The sequence below is a fragment of the Vulpes lagopus genome, chromosome 13 (assembly GCF_018345385.1).
Source record: "Vulpes lagopus strain Blue_001 chromosome 13, ASM1834538v1, whole genome shotgun sequence".
NCBI lineage: Eukaryota > Metazoa > Chordata > Mammalia > Carnivora > Canidae > Vulpes > Vulpes lagopus.
This window is the reverse complement of record NC_054836.1, coordinates 56,174,009-56,197,436: the sequence shown is the minus strand read 5'-3', so window position 1 is coordinate 56,197,436 and position 23,428 is coordinate 56,174,009. Positions and strand designations below refer to the sequence as shown.

The 23,428-nt window shown below is 36.8% G+C and overlaps 1 protein-coding gene across 1 annotated transcript in view; it reads right to left on the bottom strand.

Moving 5' to 3' along the window:
* The window catches only part of CFTR (CF transmembrane conductance regulator), a 162,535-nt gene that overhangs the window by 118,489 nt on the left and 20,618 nt on the right, over positions 1–23,428 (bottom strand). Inside the window, exons 2-3 of the mRNA XM_041728196.1 lie at positions 16,221–16,331; positions 12,351–12,459 (exon numbers count right to left, since the gene is read on the bottom strand). Of these exons, the coding sequence (XP_041584130.1) occupies positions 12,351–12,459; positions 16,221–16,331 (220 nt within the window). The remainder of the gene's footprint in view (positions 1–12,350; positions 12,460–16,220; positions 16,332–23,428) is intronic.

Below are 23,428 nucleotides of genomic sequence, written 5' to 3'. Positions count from 1 at the left end.
TGAATTATAACTAAAAAATTAAAATTTAAAATTAAAAAACTTTGAATTATAGCAAACAGAAAAGTACTAAAAAGAAAAATCACTTACCTACCTGGATATACCATGTTTATAGTTGCCATATCTGCTAAAAAGCACTTATTTTTTAAAAAATTAAATAAGAAAAAAAATAAGAATAAAAAGTAAATAAGTACAGAAATTACTGCTTGTTGGTGCATATCATTTTGTGTATGGTTTATACTTTTATGGCACATGTATCCATCTTTAGAATATACAGAAAAGAATTAGTTCTTAGGTTTTATATTTATATAAATAGTATCACACTATGCTTTTTGCAACTACTCTGTATTTAACACTGTGTTTTTAGCATTTATTTCCATTGATACTTGTATATCTACCACATTTACTCTAAGTGATGTTCAATAGGGTATCCTCGAATAAATCAAGATTTGTCCAATTGCCTTACATTGGGGCAGATGGGTTGTTTCCATTCTTAAACTACTACAATCTGTGCAAGTGATGCCCTGGCTATTTCTTTTTAAGTTTCAGAGACCCATGCCAGACTTGTCTAAAATAGATAACTTTATTTCAAAATACCTCCTTAGACTAGGAAAATGAACTGTCAAAACAAATCTTAAATTTGAAAATATAGGTATAAATTTATCTGTACTATAAATATAATTTTTCATGGTGTGTTTGGTAATATTTCATCCTCAAAATAACTTTTTTTTTTCAAAATAACTTTTAGATCAATATTTCATTCTAGAATTTTTCTGTATTATTTTATTCTTTGTAGACAAATGTCAGTACCACATTTACTTTAATTTCCTTATCCTCTAATATTGGGTTTGTACTTGGCTAAAATGCTCTCTGGAGTTGAAGTTAAGAACACTGGATTTGTATGCACTACCCTTGTTAGAAGTACTGTGTCATCAACAAGTGGAGAGTAAGGAGCCTTGGTGTTTACCACGTATACCAGGAAAACATCATTCCTTACTCATTTTAAGACAATAACTGGGGGGACGCCTGGGTGGCTCAGTGGCTGAGTGTCTGCCTTCAGCTCATGGTGTGATCCCGGGGTCCTGGGATCGAGTCCTACATCAGGCTTCCTACAGGGAGCCTGCTTCTCCCTCTGCCTGTGTCTCTGCCTCTCTCTCTCTGTGTGTCTCTCATGAATAAATAAGTAAAATCTTAAAAAAAAAAAAAAAAGACAATAACTGGGAAAGTAAGGATTCTGACTGCTACTCAGGAATCCATGCTTATATCATAATCACCACAAATATCTTTCACCCTTTCCCAGGCCCATATGCCTACATAGGTATTCTCCTGATAATACATCAGAGAATACAGAACCACTGATCAACACCACAGTATGTATTCCTAAGGAGCAACATCTACCCATGGAATGCTAAATTGAGCATTCTGAGGAAAAAAGAAAAATACTTTGGCAGTCGAGCTGTACACAGAATTTTTAGAATTGGAAATGTACAGGTATAAATTTTTTTCCTACTGAGTAATTTGAACTACAGTCCCTGCCACTGTCTAGCCAGTATATTTTTGCCATAACCGGCCATCTCTATCACAACAGACTTACTTGCTAAGGAGTTATTCAGTTGCAATTTTTTAACAAAATAAGTAAAATGTGTCTTAGTCTGATTCAGGCATCTATTTTACACATGTTCATTGCTGAATTGGTCTTCACCTTGCCTGTACCAACAGATGACATGCTCATCCTTTGAACAATAATGGAAATTCCACAAAGACACCAGTAGTAGTACTCTGGGAGGGCACGTGTTCATACAAAAAAAAAATGCAATTTCTTTTTGGTAGAGAAAAATTCCAATAATAGCATCGTCATCTGCAAACAGCAAACTGACATAAACCTCACCACAATATGGAACCGTCAACATTCAAGGACAAAATCACCACTCCAACACCCCCCCAGCCCCCCCACCCCCGTTTTTCCCTAATCTGTTTGAAGCAGCGTGTTCTCTAATATTTACAATGGAACCACTTACAGATAGCACCTGATTTTTTTTTTTTTTTTTAGAAGGGAAAACAATGGTAACCAGCTTAGTCTATGAAGTAGAGTCCTTTACAGAAATCATCCCTGAAAATGACTGGGAAAAACAAAGTCCTCTCTTCTTAATATGTGAAAGTTTTGTATACCCATGGCTTGCACTATTCTGAAATATAAGAAATTTCCCAATTTGCCATCATATAAAATAATGTAAGCAGACTGACACTCGAATGTCACAAGGAGTAACATAAATTTATTTGAAAATTTGATTACGTTTTATTACTTGATTATTACATGTTTATTACGTTTTATGAACAAATAAAGATGCAATTTACCTAATGTTTCATTTAGATAATATAAGAAGCCTGATATCTATTTTTAAGCTAGCGTGACAGTGAAATTCAGAAGTCATGAAACCCAAGGTCCTATCCACATTACCTATGCTATCTGTGTCACCTTAGTCTCTTCCTTTCTCTGATGTGTTCTTCATTGATAATCCAAGTGGGGGCAAGCTGATCTTGAATGTCCCCTCCAGTGCTAACATCTCTGTTTATATGATCTGAGTCTGAGGAGTCTCCAGACAGAGACTGGGGATTCCTTTGGCAATTGTCCTGGCCCACATCCTGCCACGACTACTGGCATTTTCTACTCAAGGAGATACAGATCAGAACAGTGTGGGTTCAGAAGACAATCTGGGTAGAGAGTCAGGTTAGAGAACCACATTCCTGGTGGGAATAATCTTGAGTCCCAGTTTAGATCAGCCTCCCAGAGAAAACTTAAGTAGGCTGAAAAGACCTCCTGGGAGATGTATCTTTCATAGGACCCTCCACACCAAAGCTCAACATCAGCTGTGGCTGAATGTAAATCCTTTCACCATTTCTGTCCTACCTGCATAACTAGGATGGGTCAGAAGCTTCTAGAGAAAGAGAAGTCTGTCTGATATTCAGACTACGAAATTGCAAGTTCAGGTGAAAACAAGAAACTTGGTTTAGGTTTGCAATTACACGATTGCCTTAAAAATTACACTTCTAAACCCAAAGTATAGTTGATTATTCTGATACAAGTACATGATTAGTTGAAGAACTTCTAAGATTACATGACTTTCTATGGTGGGTAGCCAGAAAAATCATCACCATCATTATGTCAACTTGTCTTAAACACATTTTATGTCTTTATTCCCAGGAATACTAGGACATTATTTGAGAAATATTGAGAAGTTAAGCTTTCTATTAAAATTAATGGAATACCAATATTGTTATCTCAATAACAACTATCAAGAAATCTGATAAAACTTCAATACCAGTTTCTGATACATGTTCTAAATATACTTGGATATAAAGATGTTTCGTTAACCTGAGAAAGAAATTCTCCCTCAAGACAACAATCAGCACCAAATTAATTAATACCAATAAACTAAGTAATAAAACTCCAGAAGTGTTACTTTTAGGGTTAGGCAAACACAAACAATAGGAATACTGGCTATTAGAACAATTTAACATTTTTCCAGAAATTTAAGTGAATCAAGAGTTTAATAGGTAGAGGTTTAAAAACTAACTATACTAAGAAAATAGATTCCTATATGCCAAGCATAATAATCAATTAATTATCTCGATAATATAACAATTTACTTAATACATGAAACATTATAAATACAAGTAATTAATGTATGTACCTTAAATACATTTTACAAATGTTAGTAACACATAAAGTTTTAAATAAAGTCTTAAGGTTTGAAAAATTCCCAATAAAGAAAAAAACAGATATTGTGAAGATTACATTCCCCTCCAAGTTATTTTATAAGACTAACACAATCCTCATCAGAATTTCAAGTAGATTCTTTGGAACTGAACTTTCAGCACCAAAGTAGTAGGGACCCTTCGCTTTAATTTCTAAAACAACCTCAACGTGATATATAATACCTACCACAGAATATCCACCCAGCAAATATTTGTTGAGTCAATGAATAAATGATTCTAAATTCCATATGAAAAAAATGAGAAACCAGTCAAAAACATTTGAGGAATAAGAAAAATGTCAGAGGGTTTACATTACTGGATATTAGGTCATATTATATAGCTATTTTAATATGTGGCATGACAAAGAAATAGAGTGATTTATCTGTGAACAGAGAGTACCCATAATAATTTTATATATAATATGGCATTTTAATTCAGTGGAGAAAGGCTAAATAATATAATAAATGATGAAGAAACTGGATATTCATTTTTAAAATTAGATTTCTATCCCAAACATCCACTAAAACAAATTCCAAATAGATTAGATATTTTCATGTAAAAACATAAATATTTGGGGGGGGGAGGGCTTTTAAAAATGTCTGATGACAAAAAACAGAGAACACAGGAAAAGGTATATAGATTTGGCAACAAGTTTTTAAAAATTAAAACGGGTAAAAACTCACTAGAAACAAATTACAGGCTGGGGAAAACATTCTCTCATATATCCACAAGAAAAAGACAAATGCTAAAAGGAAAAAGGCAAAAAAGGCAGAAAGACATGTAAATGCTTAATTAATATATAAAAACTGTTTAAACTCACTGGAAACCAAAGGTAATGCAAGTAAAAGTGATAGCATACTTTTTCTCACTGAAAAATTTGAAAATATGTTTTAAATGATAATACCTATGATTGGCGAGGATTGAATTTACACAGTAGAGTAGCAAGAAAGTCAGTTAATACAATTGCTTTTTGAAAGCAATTTGAAAATCTGCTAAAATTAGCTTTTAAAGGGATGTGCACTGAAGGATTGTTTGTAATTATGAAAAATCAGAGGCAAGATAAGTAAATATTTAACAATGGGGAACTGGTAAATTATGACACAGCCACATGATTCATTAAACATTAAGGTGATTCAGTAGGCAAGTATATAATGATATGAAAAGGCATTCACAACATATTAAGAAGGGAAGCGGATTTATAACGTATTATATAAAGTAATGATTCCTCTCCCTTTATTAAGTATATATTCCCATGGAGGGGGGCGGGCGGTGGGAAAGTGGATAGACCTAAATCTACCAGAAATTATCTGATTACTTTCATAATCTAAAAAAATACTTAAAAGAATAAAATTTTGGATAGGAAGTTGCATGTCACTTAGGATAATTAATAGATGGTAAAAAGAAAACGCGCATACAAAAAAAAAATAATAAACACAGGTATACTAGATAAGACAAAAAGAGTACTGTGCTTATATTACCAAAGCAAAGTCTTATGATTTGGCTTTTGACAGAGTGAACAAGGGTGTCAAATTTTTGTTTACCTTGATATACCAGAGTCTGGTGGTAATTTCTGGCTTTATACAAGTGCTAAAGGAAGAATTTTTCCATATTAGGCATAGAAAATAAGACCTATCCACTATCATAATTGTTTAGTTTTTATTAAAATGTCTATACCACATCAAGAATAGAATCTCTCAAAAAATACTATCATAACATCTGTCTACCTCCGAATCATGCTTTTAGATTCAATGCCTAACTCAAAATGTTTTGCTTCGCTATTTTTCTTTTAGTGTTTACTGATACATTAACTTACCAGCAATGCTCTCACTAGAAATCTAACCTATAGTCTTCATGGTTTATAAGAAAAAGTTCTTGGATTTGTTGATATAGTGGAATAGTAGGATTAATCCAGAAAATGAAATAAGGGAAGACGTGTTAAAATATTGCTTTTAATTTCTGAAGTAATGCTTAGAATCTTTTTTTTTTTTTTAAGAATCTATCATTTCTAAACACTGGTGAAACATAGTCCTGTGCCCTATAAAAATCAAAAAGGTACTTTAAGATTACTTATAGCATTTAGAGGGAATGCAAATAATTTGTGCAGGTAGGCCTATTTTCTATTTAAAGACAGAGGAATAGCTATCATTTATGAAGCACTTGCTACGTACCCAGATCTATTCAAGTTTAAATAACTTACCCAGTGTTCCAAGGCTACTAGGTGGCAAAGCTAGGCTTTGAACCAAACGTTTGGCTTTAAAGCCATCATATTATTCATAACCATAAATTGAAATGGAAAAGTTATTAACAGGCCAGTTTCTCTCTCAGTTAAACATAAGTGCAAGGATTATGATTAGTTCAACATTGACCTGGCAAATCAAGTTATAAGTTTAGATCATCGTGATTTAGATAAGTACCACCTCTCTGGGACCCGTAGCATGGACATATAATTTAAAAGGCTGAAGAGGGATGCCTCGGTGGCTCAGCGGTTGAGCACCTGCCCCTGGCTCAGGGCATGATCTGCGGTCTCAGGATCGAGTCCCACATCGGGCTCCCTGCCTGGAGCCTGCTTCTCCCTCTGCCTATGTCTCTGCCTTTCTCTGTGTCTTTCATGAATGAATAAATAAAATCTTAAAAAAAAAAAAAAGGCTGAAGAGATCATAGAGATGATACACTTTACTACAACCCCTTTTTATAATATACTCAAGGAAATGGAGATCCAGGCAAGTTCTTTGATTTGCCCCCAAGATCATGAAACAAGCTTGTGGCAATAGGGTATGAGCATGCCCCATGGGAGTTAAGGGAAAAAAAAAAAAAAAAAAGTTCTACCTTTGAAAAAAGATACATGCTTGAGTGCATCACATATATTTTACCTTATTTCACCATATTTTTCATTAGTCACTACTGGATGTTGGTTAACTACAAGAGCTAAAAATGCACCATATTCTTACCAGGAATGGGAGGCCTGGATGTCCTCATATCCAGTTTAAGTTTAAAAACAAAACAAAACAAAAACAAACATGATTACAAACAATTCCTAATTTACAAGTCAATTTTGTTCCAAAATTCCACATGAAAGAACAGGAGATGCATTTTTTCTTACATACAGGATTCTCCTGACATGGTGTTGGATTCCTAGGTTAGCTTTCAAGGGGGGGTGCCTGGGTGGCACAGTTGGGTGCCTCGGACTCTAGGTTTTGGCTCAGGGTCTGATCTCAGTGTCGTGTGATCAATCCCCACATTGGCTCTGGGCTCAGTCTAGAGTTGGCTTGAAATTCTCTCTCGCTCTCCCTCTGCCCCTCCCACTCATGCTTGCTTGCTCTCGCTCTCTCATATATAAATAAACCTTTAAAAAAAAAAAAAAAAGCACATATACATCTAGGGACACCTGGGTGGCTCAGTAGGTTAAACGTTGGCTTGCCTTTGGCTCAGGTCACAGTCTCAAGGTTCCGGGATTGAGCCCAGAGACGGGCATTCTGCTCAGTGGCGACTCTACTTGAGATTCTGAGAGTCTCTCTCTCCTTCTCCCTCTGCCTCTGCCTCTTCCCCACTTCCCCACTGCCCACACTTGTTCTCTCTGTCTCAAATAAATATTTTTGTAAAAGTACATATACTGCCGAACGTTCTTGGAGCATCACTCTGTCCAAAGAGTATTCAAATAATTTGGTACATAAAACCCAACGAGCTGTATAACAAAGTTTCTACAGAAAAAGATGTAACGTCTCCCCCTACTGCAATCTTGGAAGAGAAACAGAGTCCCTCTTAGCCATGTATCTTTGCCTTCTCCCTGCGCCCTGTCATCTGCTTCTCTCCAGTGCAGTCCAGGGTGGGAGGGTGGGGGGTGGTGCAGGAAGACACAGGAAGTTAACACTAGTCACTTTGGGACTTTCCAGTATACCTCCAGCTGCATTTTAGTGTCAGTGGGATCCCCCCCATCACTTTTATTCAGGGGCTCCTTGGTCCCAATGAATCTATTTACTTCTCTTTCCACGACTATTCTTCTCCCACAGTCCTCCAAAGCCTTCACCTGAGAGCTTTTAGAATGTCAGGGTCTCTCCAGAATCCTCCCAAATCAGAATCTGCATCTTGGTTCCATCCCGAGTCACTGGTATGCATCTTAAAGTTTCAGAAACATAGCTCTTCTGTCATTAAAGAGTTAATATTCGTTTTTAAACTTTTCCGTATTATCATTAAGAAAAAAAAAAAAACTAGAAAGTTCCCTCAGTGCCACCCAACCGCTCCCCTGAGATTCTAGCAAAAGTCAGACGTATTCAGTGATAATGTTGGTGCTTATCTACCTGAATCAGAATCACGTGGGGACCTTAATGAGGCTACTATTATCCTAGGGTCCATCCCAAACCAATTAAATCACATTATCTGGGGCGGGGCTACCGGATACTTTAAAGAGTGATATAAAAATTCCTTATATTTCAAAGAACTCTAAACCCAGAACTTCAAACTCTTCTTGTCACCAGAACCGCAGAAAGGTGTAGATGGCTTACTCTGGTGGGTAGCACAAGGAAGTGTGTTTAGAGATGGGGGTTCTAGTAGGGAGTAGAAATAGGATATAGGGGGGAGTTTAGGAGATACAGCATGCAAGTCACTGGGAGGGCTAGAGAGGCAGCTACATATGGGAAGAGGTAGAGATGGGAAGGAAGATGAGAAAGAGGTCCTAGCCTACAGGCATCTAGAAGGAGGAGATCTGCTGGAGATGGCTGTCTTTAGGTAGATAATTATGTGAAAGGGACATACATAAGTCAAAGCCTAAACCAGGGACCGTGTGCAGAATTCCCCCAAAACACTCTCCTTAGCCGTGGGCTTGTGTTCGAGTCCCCACTCAACGTCTTTGTCAAAACATAAGGGACAAAGATCTTCTGCAGTACAGACCATGGGACTTGAGGACTCTAGCACCATTAGTACTTGGACTCCTTTGTGTCCTTAACCTTCTTGGGGTTTAATGAATAAAAGGAGTTTGACCCAAGTTGCACGAATGCTCATCCCATGTTGATGATGAAAATATGCCCAGGGCTACCTAGGACCCAAGAAAGGAGAGCCATGTGCTCTCCGTAATCTGCTTACAGAACTCCCTCCACTTGGCTTGCCTCTCACTATCCTTAATTGACCCTCATAATCAGTTTTTCAACAGCCAGTGTCTCTTTGATGCTAAGAGTCCTAAATGTGACGATCATGTTGTATCTGGCTGCTGAGTCAGATGGAGAAAAAACAAGTACATGGTTAATGAAGAGAGGCCATAGCTAACATGATTTAAAGTTACATCAACTGTTGCAGAGAGACAAGCTCCTTTATGATGGCATTTCCTTTTTTCCTTAACCTTTCACAGTCAAAAGCAAATTTCATAGTACTTTTTCTATCAGCCCTGAAACCAACCAAAACCTCTTTAACATCACAATTACCCTGATTCAGGGAGACCAAGAACGTACAGGATATTTTGAAAGCATGTCCACCTTTTACCAAGAGCGGTGGTATAGCAATCTCAAAGATCCTCACTCACTGAGGAAGACAAACCATGAGAGACTCCTAACTCTGGGAAACACACAGAGGGTTGCGGAAGGGAAGGTGGGTGGGGGGGATGGGGTAACTGGGTGACAGGCACTGAGGAGCGCACTTGACAGGAGCGCACTTGACAGGTGTGATACTATATGTTGGCAAATTGAATCTAAATAAAATATATTTTTTTAAAAAAAAGGATCCTCACTTTAACAATTACCAAAGACTGACAATTTCATGGACTTTTTTTTTTTTTTAATTTCATGGACTTTAACAATTACCAAGCGGATACACGCAGAGGAAAAAAGGGATGCCCAAAAAGAATACCATCAATACTAAGGCACTGGTATAAAAGACAGCGGTCTTGTAATGATGGCTACATTTTCTCCCCTTCTTTCCTTTTGGAAGTAACAAGAAGCATGGGGTCCCGAGACGAGGCACCCTGAAAAGCTGCACTTATTTTAATGACCACATGGTTATTAAGACTTAAGTGTTTAACATTTTCACTACTTGGAACTTCACAACCTCAGGGAGGTTTTTTTTTCTCTGTGACAAAGGTGAGAAAACTCCAGCCTCACCACACCTGTTCCACAACCAATGTAAATTTTCCTCTCCCACCACACGTATTTCAGCTGCTTTTCCCATCCCTCCTACTCCTCACCAATATCCCCTTGGTTACCAGTAGCAGGTGAGCTGGCAGGAGCCAGCTCTGCCCTTCACACTTGGTGATGGCTCCAGACCTGCAGCTCAGGGCTCAGCCTAGCTGGAGAGCACCTCATCCCTCACTACCACCCATCTCTTTTGCTGGGACACGTTTAAGACTTGAGAAGTTTAAGAATAAGTCCTTCTCCACACCCACTCCATTCGTCTACCCCCTAATTTTGTTTATGAGTTTGACCCTAGCACTACTGGTCCTTGGGTGGGTTTCACACAGTTCCTTCTGGAGCATAATAAGTAAAGGACAAGATTCTCTTTGCTTTCTATCCTGCTTTCTACTGGGATCTTTCTTCATCTTTGCCCCAGAAGTGACCCTGGAAGAAGCCTCAATCTTTCAGCTTCTGTGAAACCTGTATCTCCTGGGATGATGCAAAGAAACTCAGCAGACTCAAGACTGGTTACTACAGACACCATTCTGTGGATTGGTAAATACAATCATTACACATGTAATTATACAGCAATTATGATCTGATTTTGCAGAAGGGTCATAGGCTTTGGAGCTAAAAAGACCTCTCACTCAAATTTACCATATGTGTGACTCTGGGAACTTTCATAATTTCCCTGAGTTTCCATATCCTTTTCTGCATATCAGAGATAATAACATCTGCTCCGTGGAATTACTAGAAGAATTAAATAAAACAATCTGCAGAAAGGGCTTACTGCTGAATCTGGAATAGATTAGGTACAATAAACATTAAACTCAATAAGTATTAAACTATATTATGCTACTTTTTTTTGTATACACGACCAAAAAAAAAGGTAAATATGTTCATTTATCATCTCAACTTTCACATTTAGGTGAAATGTTTTGCATGAAACTTCAATGCTGCTGGATAAATTATTTCAGAAACCAGGGTACAAAAAGTGCTTGATCGTGAGGCCTCTCTTTCCACTTCTACACAGTAGCACTTATGTTAATCAATGGAAGCAGCATGTGATGGAGACCATGACCAAGGAGAACTGTCAGTCCACACCCCAGAGTCTTGGTCATGACATAGTTGTTTGAAGTGTCACTCGTTTCAATCCAACAATAACTTACTGAGAATGTCACATTCTTATATATGACCAGAGTGAATTGTACTTTGGCACATTGACTCAAATGTATACAGTATAATCATTAAAACAACCAACAAAAGAGCCAGATGCTATGGACGAAATTGTTTTTCAAAGTTCTGAGTGCTCTGAGAAAAACCACCTCAAAGGCATCTTAATCTTGAGCTGCCTTACTCATAGTTATGAACAAAATATCCCCCCCCCAAACCATTGCAGATTTCTATAGGAATAGACAGGTAGAAAGATAGGTGGGTTGGTGGGTAGGTAGGTAGATGTGGGTGGGTGGGTGGGTGGGTGGATGCATGGATGGATGGATGACAGATAATTTCAAAAGCCAGAAGAATTTTTCCAGGTGTCTATCAACAGCATTACAAAACATTCGGGATCTAAATGTGATCATCTTTGTCAAGATAGATTTCTAAATGCATTTTTCTTGGTACGTACAAACTACAAATGCTTAAAAACATGCAACTTGAAATGGCATCTTTTGGGGAGACATTATGGCACTAATTCTCCAATGCAAGACCAATATGAATACATGTGAATCTAGACGGTACTTATACCGAAGAAAATATCATGCACTGTCTTTACTTTGACTAAGTTTGCAACTCATCTTTGCCTTTTATAGGTTACAACCAAGAATTTGAGATGATGTAAAAAATAATAGATCTGAGTCACACTTAACAGCAGCTGGGAAACATCCCAGACTATACTTAAACACCGGAAAGCCTGAAGCTTTCAGACATGGAGCTCTCTTCTCACTGATGAAGTCATAGGAGGCTGAGAAAATCTACTGCAAGAGTACCTCACTGCCAAATTTAAAACTTTGGCTATTTTTCCCTGAAACTCAGTCTGCAGATAGGATTCCAAAATATCAGAGATATTCAAATAGGTAATTGGCTAAACGACTTAATTCTCCTCTGACATTGTGTCATATGACATACTGTCAAATACAGAAAAATAAAAGTGCCAGCAATCTTATATACTAGTAAGAGAATGTGATTTGGCATCATAACAAAAATAAATCTTTTCAAAGAAATTTATTTTACTGAACCTATTTATTTTTCTGTTTATTTCAAACCCATTTCAATTTGTAGACTGCCTCCTGGATTCTAGGGCACCTTAGTGTATTTTTACTTGTCTCTATTATAGTGGTTTCTTTGTATTTGGAGTTGAATTAGTCCTTTTATCTGAACATGAGACTACCCTAGTCATAAAAATGAAAATAATTACTTTAGATTAAGAAAATTACTTTAGATTAAGAAAATTGTAATAATGAATACACTTATTATCCATAATGAATTTACAAATCAGATCCTTACCCCTAAATATAATAAGATTCCATAGAACGCAAATCTCCAGAAAAAGCATCGCCGAAGGGCATTAATAAGTTTGGGGTTCTTCTTTGATGCCAGCTCTCTGTCCCATTCCCTGCAAAAGAATAAAAAATAGGACCAATAAGTTGCATGTGCAAATATTTGAGCTATTCTATTTCCCTTCATATAGTTTTACTCTCACAAAGACATCCAAGGAGATTAACCCAAGTGACTGAGGAGACAAATCTTGTGGAGATCTTCCAACACCAACACTCAGATATTTGGCAGAATTTGATGCTTTACCATAGATCAATTTTCAAGGAGTTGACTTGGTGACAAGGCCAGATTTATGTATTAAAGGAAGGTACTGAGCTTCTTAAAAGCAATGCAAGAGGTGGACAAATAGAGTATGACTCTTATGTCAAGCATATATTAATGTGCTTGAGACAGTGAAAAATAAACAAAAATTCAACTCTCCCCCCGCCCCTTCACCTTTTGATCTTTACTTGTTTAGACCTGTAGTGAATTTTACAAAATTTAACTGCCAAAAAAACCCAACATAAAAGTCAGGTGGATTTTTCTTTTATTTAACATTAGAAGAACTCGTCTAAATGACTGTTTTTGAATGTAGGGGTATAAAACAAATACTGCCAAACTTCATTTTCAGCTATTAAAGTCAGTTATTAGAGTAATAGTCTTTGGAAAACTAGAAGAGAATTAAATTCTACATTTTGTGGAAAAGAAACCACATAGTCTGAAGGAATGGTGGTATCAAATAAGCTTTCTTTTAAAAACTGGAAATTAATCAGTGGATTATATTTACATTATAGGCACTTCTGTCTGTTAACGAAAGTCCTTTCTCTTCCCAGTGGTTAAAATACATCTCTAAGTGTCACCCTGATCTGCATTACTAAACTGTACAGAGATGAAAAGTTTCACAGGCAAGGACTAGATAAGGGTTTTGCGTTTCATTAAGAGCTAGGTCCATTACTATTCATCTGTGATAATTAGAGGTGGTTTTAAGTTACCCCAAAGGAAGAACACACAACTGGCAGTCTCGGTGCAAAGGAAAACGGCTGCCCCAAGAAGCTCACTATCTACAACACCTAATTACCTATCCCGTCGACCTACCTCTCCACTCTTTCACACCTACACAGGGCTTGCTCCCACCCATATCATCCAGTGGCTCACAACAGGGTAAGAAGCTAAAGATAGAAGCAGATTCAGCCTCTCTTTCAAAGGAAGAATGAGTCAGATGAGAAAGTCAGGAAAAAGAAGTGGTACCAAAGAAATGATTTCAAGGTGGGAGGAAGTGGTCAACCTGAAATCATGTAGGAAGAGGCCATTTTATTTGACTTTAAGAGACCTCTAGTGACCCTGGTCAGTGTTGCTTTGGCAACATGGTAGACACGGAAACTATATTTCAGGGAGCTGAGATGTAAAAGAAAGGTGAAGAAGTGGAGGGACCAGCAGAACAAAGGAATAATAGCTATAGAAGAAGAAGGAGAAGGAGGAAAAGGAGAAGGAGAAGGAAAGGAGGAGAAGAAGGAGAAGAAGAAGTAGAGGAAGAAGAGGAGGAGGAGGAGGTAGAGGAGGAGAAGCAGGAAGAGGAGAAGAAAGAATGGGAGAATGGAGCAGCAACCTGAGGGAAATGCAAGGTGGGTGAAATTTATTTTAATGGTCAGGATTTGAACCATTTATAGCCTGAGAGAAGGAGTTTGCAGGGAGAGGAGGTGGTGTGGTTTCAGCAGCACCATAACAGACCCTGTAAGAATCTCAAACACTGAGAGTTAAATCACAAGGGAAGAAGCTCTATATTTACCAATTCTGTAGCTTTTCGTAAAAATGGATGTGCGGTCTGCACAGTCTGTACAGAGGATCCAATGTTACAAACTGAACCAGATGGGCCAGTGTGCCTCAGCTACGTGGTTACCACCTAACGATCTTTGTCATCAGGCAATTATGAAATGTGGGGCCAGGGTCACTTTCCAAGAGCACAGAGGTACTAAGTGCTATAAATGGCGTGTCACTCTTCCAAAATGTTTCAATAAATTCTGAATAACAATTTTATTTTTTATAAAAAGAAATGCATAGAGTGAAAAGAGATACAAAATAAAGACAAGGGTAAGAAAGACAGCATTTATGGACTTATACTGGCACAGAGTTGTTGAATTTACAAAATTAGGTATACTTTGAATTAATATGGGAGATCCAATAAAAACAGGAAAAAAAATCTTAGGCCAGATAATACCACCAATTTCAATGTCCTCTATTTGGTAATAAATAAAAATTTATCTGTAGTACACAGGTTCTTATTAACCTAGTCCTACTCTGATTAATCTTTCCCTTGGTATCCATTCAGAACTTAGGTATTCAATATATATTGTTTTATTAATAACTTGCTGATATACCTACAATGTATTATATTGATATATTTTTATCTCTGCAACAATATTAAAGGTTTTCACACAATGCTAGTCATTTCACATTCAATTATCATTCACTTAGCAAGTTTTTATTGAGCATCTACTATATGCCAGCCCCTATTCTAAGCACTGAGGAATACATCATAAATAAACCAAACCAAACAGACCAAAAATATCCTTGCTTTCTCGGCACTTGCACCTACTTAGGGCCTAGTAATAGGAATTGGTCCTTGATATTGCAAAGAAGAATCTCTTATTCCCACTAGCCTAATTACTTGAATAAAATCAAGAAAAATAAGGCTGAACATCTTACTTTGCCTTGAAAATATTTTTTAAAGGGAAATGAGTTTAATGAAAATAAGGTAAACAAGTTACAAGTCTCAACATTTTTCATTTGGGGGCAATCATTTAGTAGCTACTTTTTCTTTTCCTTTTTCTTCTCTTTTCTTTTCTTTTCTTTTCTTTTTTTTTTTTTCCTTTGGTGTAAGGAGTGAGCATGTGACCCTAGAGTCTCTGGGATTTTTCACATTTGGCCAAGGAGAAAGGGCTCTTATCTTTGTGATTTGTAAGGAAATGAGCAGAGTTCTAAGGACCCACTGCATGGGGTAATCTGGTCTGAGAGAATAAAACCAGCACAAGCAAATACCAAGTGGCACCAAGAGTCTCTGGTTTCACTCAGTCGCTAAGCCAGTCCTCTGCCTAGACCCCTTCACACAGGTAGGCTACAGGAGCCAACAAATTCCCTTTTTCTATTAAGCTGGTTAATTGGGTTTCTGTCACTGGTAATCAAAAGGGTTCTAACCATTACTCGTAGAAAAGGGAACTCTGAGAACTAGTCTACAACGGGAAGCACCGATCCTGAGGAGGTGGCAAGTACAGATCTGCCCTAGAATTGTGGCTCTGTTGGTCATCAGCTGGAAAACTGCATCATCTCTCTGAGCTTCCTTTACTCTCTACAAGATGGAAGTGATGATGCGCTCCTCCATGAGCTGAGAGGAGATACTATACACAGCATTCAATATGTACTCAAAGAAATTTTTACATTTCTTTGATATCTAATGGCCATTACCTTAGGATGTCCAAGTAAGTACATTCATATTCGCATATTAAGATTTTGAGGGCAAATAAACAATTTGCTTCATAAAGATGTTACTTCAGTCTTCACAAAATCCACTTAATGTTCTTTAAAGACAGGTAACTTCTCACAATTATTTTTCAGAAAAAAAAAGTCACTTATCAGAAAAATAGCTAATCTTTCAAACTTTAATTAATTTTTAATTGGTCAAGACTGCAACCAGAAAATAAGATGTTCCTATCTTAAATATGTCATTTTAGGAATTAAGCCATTAATAAGCTAGTTCTCTATCCTTTAAATAATTAGAGTATTATTAATAATAATTAATAGTATTAATTCCTCCCTCCAACTAATGAATAATGTCCATGAACGTACCTTTCCAATTTTTCAGACAGATGATCAGCAGAATCAGCAGAAGGGACTTGGTATATGTCTGATAATTCCAGGCGTTGTCTATAGCCTTTTATCAAAATTGGTCTGGTCCAGCTGAAACAAAGAGAAGGGACAGATGTCAATATTCACTTGATTTGGTCTCCATTATAGACTTGGAATCCGATACTATTTTAAATCTTCTGGCAGGTGAGAAGTGGTGGGTGCATAAATACTAGAATAAAATAAGTCAACTTATAGAAATAGCAGTGCTTCATATTTTATAGGACGCATCTGTATAAAACACCAATACCTCTGAACTAACATGCCTAAGAGAAAGGATCAGGAATGATAGTAGAATCCTTCCCAGCAGAAAAAAATAAGCCACTACACATTCTATATATAAGTATTCTTAATGGTAGAGTGTCTGCCTCAGCTCAAGATCCGGGATTGAGCCCCATGTTGGGCTCCTTATGAGAGGCCTGCTTATGTCTCTGCCTCTGCCTATGTCTCTGCCTCTCTCTCTCTGTGTCTCTCATAACTAAATAAATAAAATCTTTTTAAAAAATAAAGTATTCTTAAAATAACAAACTATTCCAGGGCACCTGGGTGGCTCAGTCAGTTAAACTTCTGACTCTTGGTTTTGGCTCAGGTCTGATCTCCTGGTCATGAGATTGAGCCCCACACTCGGCATGGAGTCTGCTTGAGTTTCCCTCTCCCTCTCCCTGTGCTCCTACTCTCCACCCTGCACTCTGTCTCTCTCAAATAAATAAATCTTAAACAAACCAAAAAAGCTGCCCCCAAATAACAAGATACTAGGAGTTTAGAATCACTGAAGCCCCATCTCTACCACTTTAAATATAAAATGATCTATGAATGATAAAGAAGATGGACCCTCAACCAATATTCCCATACAATGTTGTTCTTATACATGGCTCTCAGCAACAAACTATTTTTGAATGAGTTGACTACAGCTAAAGGATTAATGAATACTTTGCATTAATTTGTTGGCCTAATTATCACTTCTGAATCATTACTTGAGGGTGGGGATCATAACTTTATATTTTGTCTCCTCACCCCACAGCATCCACCCCCTCCACATCTAATAAAGAACAAGTTATGATGAAAACTAGTGAAGCTAGTATGGTCAATACTTAGGATATGCCAGTTCTTTCCTTTTCCTTTTCTTTTCCTTCAGTTATTTTCAAGGATATTGTTTCTAACTAGTACAGATAAAACAAAATAATCTTCATAGAGATAAGCATCTAGATGCAGGAAGGCTAAAAGCTGGCAAACTGCAGGCAGTGGGGTGGTACCCTGGCAAATCTTTAACCAGCCCTTCTCCAAGAAGACAAAAGTGACTTCAGTCATTTGCCCATTTCTGTGGTGTAAATACTCCCACTGTGACCAGTTTCAAGCTAGTAAATGTGAAGTCATTGAACACAGAGTTGGGAAGAGATACAGAGGTGCATGTTATAACATAGTATGTTCATCTTCCAGTTATAATGACAGTAAATCACCTAAACAGCAAAGATAATAGTGAAATGTCAAATTAGGTAGTGACAACTGTTGCATTTTTATTACCTTTGTTTTAATATAATTTATCTAATTATAAGTTTATATCACTTAATTTTTAGTACTAGTTGTACTTAACAACCAGCTCACAAATTTCCTGATAATTTCACAATCTGCTCAGCCAAAAAGGGCCATACGCAGTAGGTCACTGAATGCCAAATGGTGGAAAGACTTGGAACAAGGGCAATGGCATTGAAGACAAAAAGGAAGGAGTCTAAAGAAGGTTTAGTAAAAAGGAAAATAGATTCCATCCATTAATAAACTATGTTCAGTATGTTTGAAATTATTAAAATATGATACCAAATTGACAAATAAACAGGATTTTACTTTCTGTAAATTCCAAATACCATAAGACATTTTGCAGGAAATTAAAAAATAAATCTTTTTATCTTTTAAAAAAAATATATATGAACAAACATCCTTTGGTCCATATCTAAGATCTGATGATCATTCCCATGAATGAGTCTCACGCTCATTTTAAAGTAACACAATTCGTGGGCTGCCTGTATTAAAAGCTTTTGGTGCCTGTTTTCATATGTATATTGCACCTTGAAATCAAGGTTTGATTATCAAGAGTTCCAAAGCTCAGCATCATCAAACCAAGTATTCGGTAGGATTAAAACTCAAGTTAGCTATTTTTAATTAGCAATAAAATTTAGTGTTTCCTGACAGGTTGTCACAATAAACCCATATTTGTATCCTGAAATAGAAACTTGGCTTAAAGTGAATTATGAGAACTAAAATTAGTTCGCCTTAGGCTGCCTAGAAATCGCCAGAGTCACCCTAGGGAAAAAAACGTATCCTGTTAGATTAAACTGATAACATTGAATGAAATTTCTGCTCCAATGAGTTCTCCATGCCTGCCTCAAGCCAATCTTAGAAATACAAAAACAAAGACGAAACAAAAAACTCCCCAGATACCTACACTTTATGAAATATCACTTATTGAAAGACTCCAGCCACCACTCCTTTTGCATAATCCTGAGTAGGTTAAATGTACTCAGATAGAATTTAGGAAAGCCCAGTAAGGATTTCTACTTCCACATTTCCTCCATTGGAAATCAATAAGCATTAGGTGGTTCATGAAGCAAAGCAGATTATGCCTGGAATAACCACAAGCAATAAACCCTGTTCTTTCTCCTCTTCGAATTTGCTCCCACCATCTCTTCCTCTCATCTCTAATTAATTTTCTCCTTCATTCATAACCAGTCACTATATAGTGACAATGGATTTTAAAAAAAGGTCTTAGAAATTGTGACCCTTTCCAAAGTTCTGGCCATTTCCAACAAACTAGCTAATTATTACTTATGGGGGTTAACAGAGGTCCCTAAGTTATACACTTCTTTAGATCTTAAAAGTTCCAGAGTGATTTTGAAAGAAAAGGTCTGGTACCCCAGATACACTGTTTTATTCACTGAACTGTAAGAGGCTTCAGGTTTTATTGAGGAAAGATTCTATCACTTCACTGTTTAAAAATACACATACACAAGAATTGTTTTTAATTAATTTCATTTCTTAGGACAACATTTCTAATTTTTTTATAGAACGACTTATAAATTCTTATAATGAAAATAATTTTTCAATTATAGCCACTATGAAAGCCTTGATTTTCATAAACTCTATCCCTCTAAAATCACATAATTAAAGTTTATAATCATTTTTTCCATTTGACCTTTGGCTTTTATTAATCCAACAGAAACATCTGACATTTTCACGTGCTAAAATCTAAGATGAAAGTCAGGTGTTAGACCTTTTCAGTTCAAAATGATTTTGTCTGTATAAAACAATCACGCTTCCACAGTATTTAACTTTACATTTTCTTTAACAGGCCAAATGAAGTAAAAGAGCAAATTCGACAAGCACTGGTTGTATGACACTTCTCCCAAAGACTGACAAATTGATACACTCAAAGACTAGTAGTCTTTTTCCTTTTTGCACAAAACAATTAATACTCAAGGAACTAAGTGTAAATTGAGCTATTTTGTGTAGACATATTTAAATACACCAGAGGTTTTCTCATCATTCAACTTAATTACCATGAGTTTGAACTAGCCCAACTAATCTGGATAGTCCCAACTGAAGGAAATGTTGAACTTTAACGCAAAGCAAAGATGGAGACTCACTTGAACATGTTGCGATAATAAATCTCAAATTTCTGCAGCAAAGCACTATCATTTTGTTTTAGATTCTTTTTCTGTGGGGGAGGATGTTGGGGTTTTTGTTTTTTGATCCACGAGTATGACAGGAAGGATTGATTTGAGACCAGAAGTCTCTCATCTTTATAAGGATGTAAAGAAAAAAAGTCATAAAAATAATACTTCAAACATCACAGCTTTATCAACTTAGATTCAATGTTATCTCGTAGTCAGATGTATTTTTCTCAGTGAATTTTGGTGAAAATAATGCTTGAGACAGCAGTGGTATCTGGCTCTCAAAAAGTCTTGTGTAAAACTGGCATGCTTCAAGACTGCACCCCAATATCATAGTTCTGGGGTAAGGGTCAGGCCAGGGAGTCCTTGCCCTCTGATCCCAGAGGTGTTTAAACAATGTTTGCTTCTTATTCATAAACTGGTGAATTTATAAGTAATAGCCACTTGAGCCAGCTCAAAAATCTTTAGGAAGAACATGCTTTGCTAAAGATCAGTCGTGTTTATGTTTAAGAGCTCATGAGGATCTAATTTTACCAGGAGAACTATAGAAGTTCTTTTTCTTTCTCTAGATGAGTGAACAGTAAAGTAAATGTAGTCAATGAATTTCAGATAATCTGGGAAGATAATTAATTGCTGCTTAACAAAAGACACCAAGCCAATTCTGAAAAATCTTCTGGATGTCCAGAATTTATAGCCATACAGGCATCCTAATATAAATTAGTTTAACTTCATGCCTAAAGAATCCAAACATTGAAAAGAAAAATCAATCTGCCCATTTTATAAGATGCTTCTAAATATAAGTGTATTGGGAATGCATGCATATTAAGGAAATGTCTGAAAACATACTTTCTTTTTTGCTTTTCTATCTTCTCCAATGTTTATGAGCATGTATGTCTTTGGAAATAAGGAGGAAGTTTTTTTTTTTTAATTAAAGAAGGAACATAGTTATAATGCATTACTCATTATAGCTATCCACCATAAAATTTCTAGTCAATCTTTTTTAAAGATTTTATTTATTTGAGAGAGAGAGAGAGAGAGAGAGCGAGAGCAAGCAAAAGCAAAGGGAAAGGCAGAGGGAGAAGCAGAGTCCCCACTGAACCAGAAGCCCAACTCGTGGCTCAATCCCTATGACCCCTAGGATCATAACCTGAGCCCAAGGCAGACGCTTCATGGACTGAGCCATCCAGATGCCCCTCTGGTCAATTGTGTTCTAACTCCATGATTCACACAATGTTCACTATCAGTACTAATTTCCCACGAAATTACTTTTTCCTCTTTATATGGATGTCTGAGGCACTACTTCATCATAAAGACTACAAAACCAGTCACCTGACTCTTACTACAAATCTGTCACTGAAAAAACCGAATGAGTGATTTTAAAAAGAAAAGACAACTCTAGGTCTCACCCTGTCTCTATCATTTCCCAGTCATGTGACCTTGGAAAAGGCTCTGGCTCTCTCAGCTGCAGCTCCTGATAGAACAATTACCATGACTACTTTACCTGGTTTTCATGGGAGCCAAATTCAATACGGTCTATAAAGTAGTACAAATGTCCCTTATTACATGCTTCCTCATCTAAGAAATCACTTGGCTTCAGTTTAATTTTCAGAGCACTGGAGTTTATTATTACTGGGATTATAACAATAGTAACAGCTAACATCAATAGGGTTTTACTGCAGCCCTGCAAAACGCTAGGGATTTCATATACCTTATGTCATCTGAACCCCCACAACAATTCATAAGTCTTAGTATTATCTCCCACCTACTGATGAGTAACTGAGTCTGAGGAAGCTAAAATAATTTGCCCACAGAAGACTGAATTAAAAAATAAGATATGACACCAAACCTACCCTCGTATCAAATGTACCATATTAGCACCAACTGCATACACTTATATAGAACACCAAAAGAACAAGTAACAGTAGATAAGAGTTAACTGGACTTCATAAAAGCCAAACACTTTTTATGTCTCAAAGGACACTGTGAAGAAAGCAAAAAAAATAGTCCAAAGAATTGGAGAAAATTTTTACAAATCATATATCTGATAAAAAGAGTTTTACCTGGAGTATTTAGGGACTCTCATAATTCAAAAAAGGACAACTCAATTTAGTCAGAAGCAAAGTATCTGAATAGATATTTCTCAAAAAAAAAAAAAAAGATATACAAAAACATATGAAAGGATTCTCAAGCTCATTAGCCATTGGGGAAATGCAAATCAAAGCCACAATGAGAATCCATGTCACACCTGCTAGAATGGTTATAATAATAAAAAAAAAAAGACAGGTAATAATAAGTGTTGACAAAGATGTGGAAAAACTAGAACCTTTATTTTACATCCTATGGTGGGGATGTAAAATGAGGCAGGCACTTTGAAAAAGCCCTAAAGATGCTCAAAATATGAAATCTAAAGTTACCCTATGATCCAGCAATTCCACTTGCTGGTACATGCCCAAGAGAAATGAAAACATATGTCTGTGCCAAAACTTGTACACAAATGTTCATGGCGGCATTTTTTACAACAGGCAAAAAAAGTAGAAATAATAATAATCCAAATATCAACTGCTGAACAGACAAATGGGTATTCCTCAACTAGAATATTACTCGGTGATAAAAAAATGATTTACTGGACACATGGATGAAGCCCGAGAACATCACATTAAGTGAACAAAGTCACAAAAACTACATTGTTCCGCTTACAGAAATGCCCAGGACAGGCAAATCTATAGACATACAAAGCAGATGAGCAGCTGTCTAGGGCAGGGAAGGACGGCTCATGGGTATGGAGTTTCTTTTCAGAGTGATGAAAGTATTCTCAAATTGATAGTGAGAGTTCCCCAACCTGCCCAAACCAGGGAACTGAATATTTTAAATGGGTAAATGGTTTGATATGTGAATTATAGCTACTAAAGCTGGTATTAAGACAAATGACACACAGAAATGGACTGTCAGTGTCGATTTTGGAAAGTTCTCCCACATTTTATTTTATTTTATTTATTTATTTTATTTTATTTTATTCCTCGAACCGTGAAATGTAAGTTCTTATTACGGTGACTTTGACACTTTAAGCCCTTTCAAATGGGTTTGTGCTTGGGCGGCCCCTGCAAGTGATTAGCACCCCCTTCCCATGAGAGGATCATGCATCGTAAGTCATGCGGATCATTTGTTTCCTGAACCCCCCCTCCTCCAAGCAAGGCACTCAGAGCTGTAACCACCATAAATACCGATAAGAGTGATCATGGCATTAACAGTGTAAAGAAACTGAGGAATGGGTACCATGGGCGAAAAACCATTTGTACCATTTCTACCTAATTCGCCCATGTGACTTGGATTTCAGGGACTCAAGCAGTTGGGAGACAACAAGCAATGGTCGGAGAATTCCCACCCATCTTGAAAGATAACAAAGAAGAAACAAAGCACTGTGATTTAGAGCCCATGCCCATGTACTTTTGAAAAAGCAGCCTCAGAGTGGTATTCCATGGTTTTTGTTTG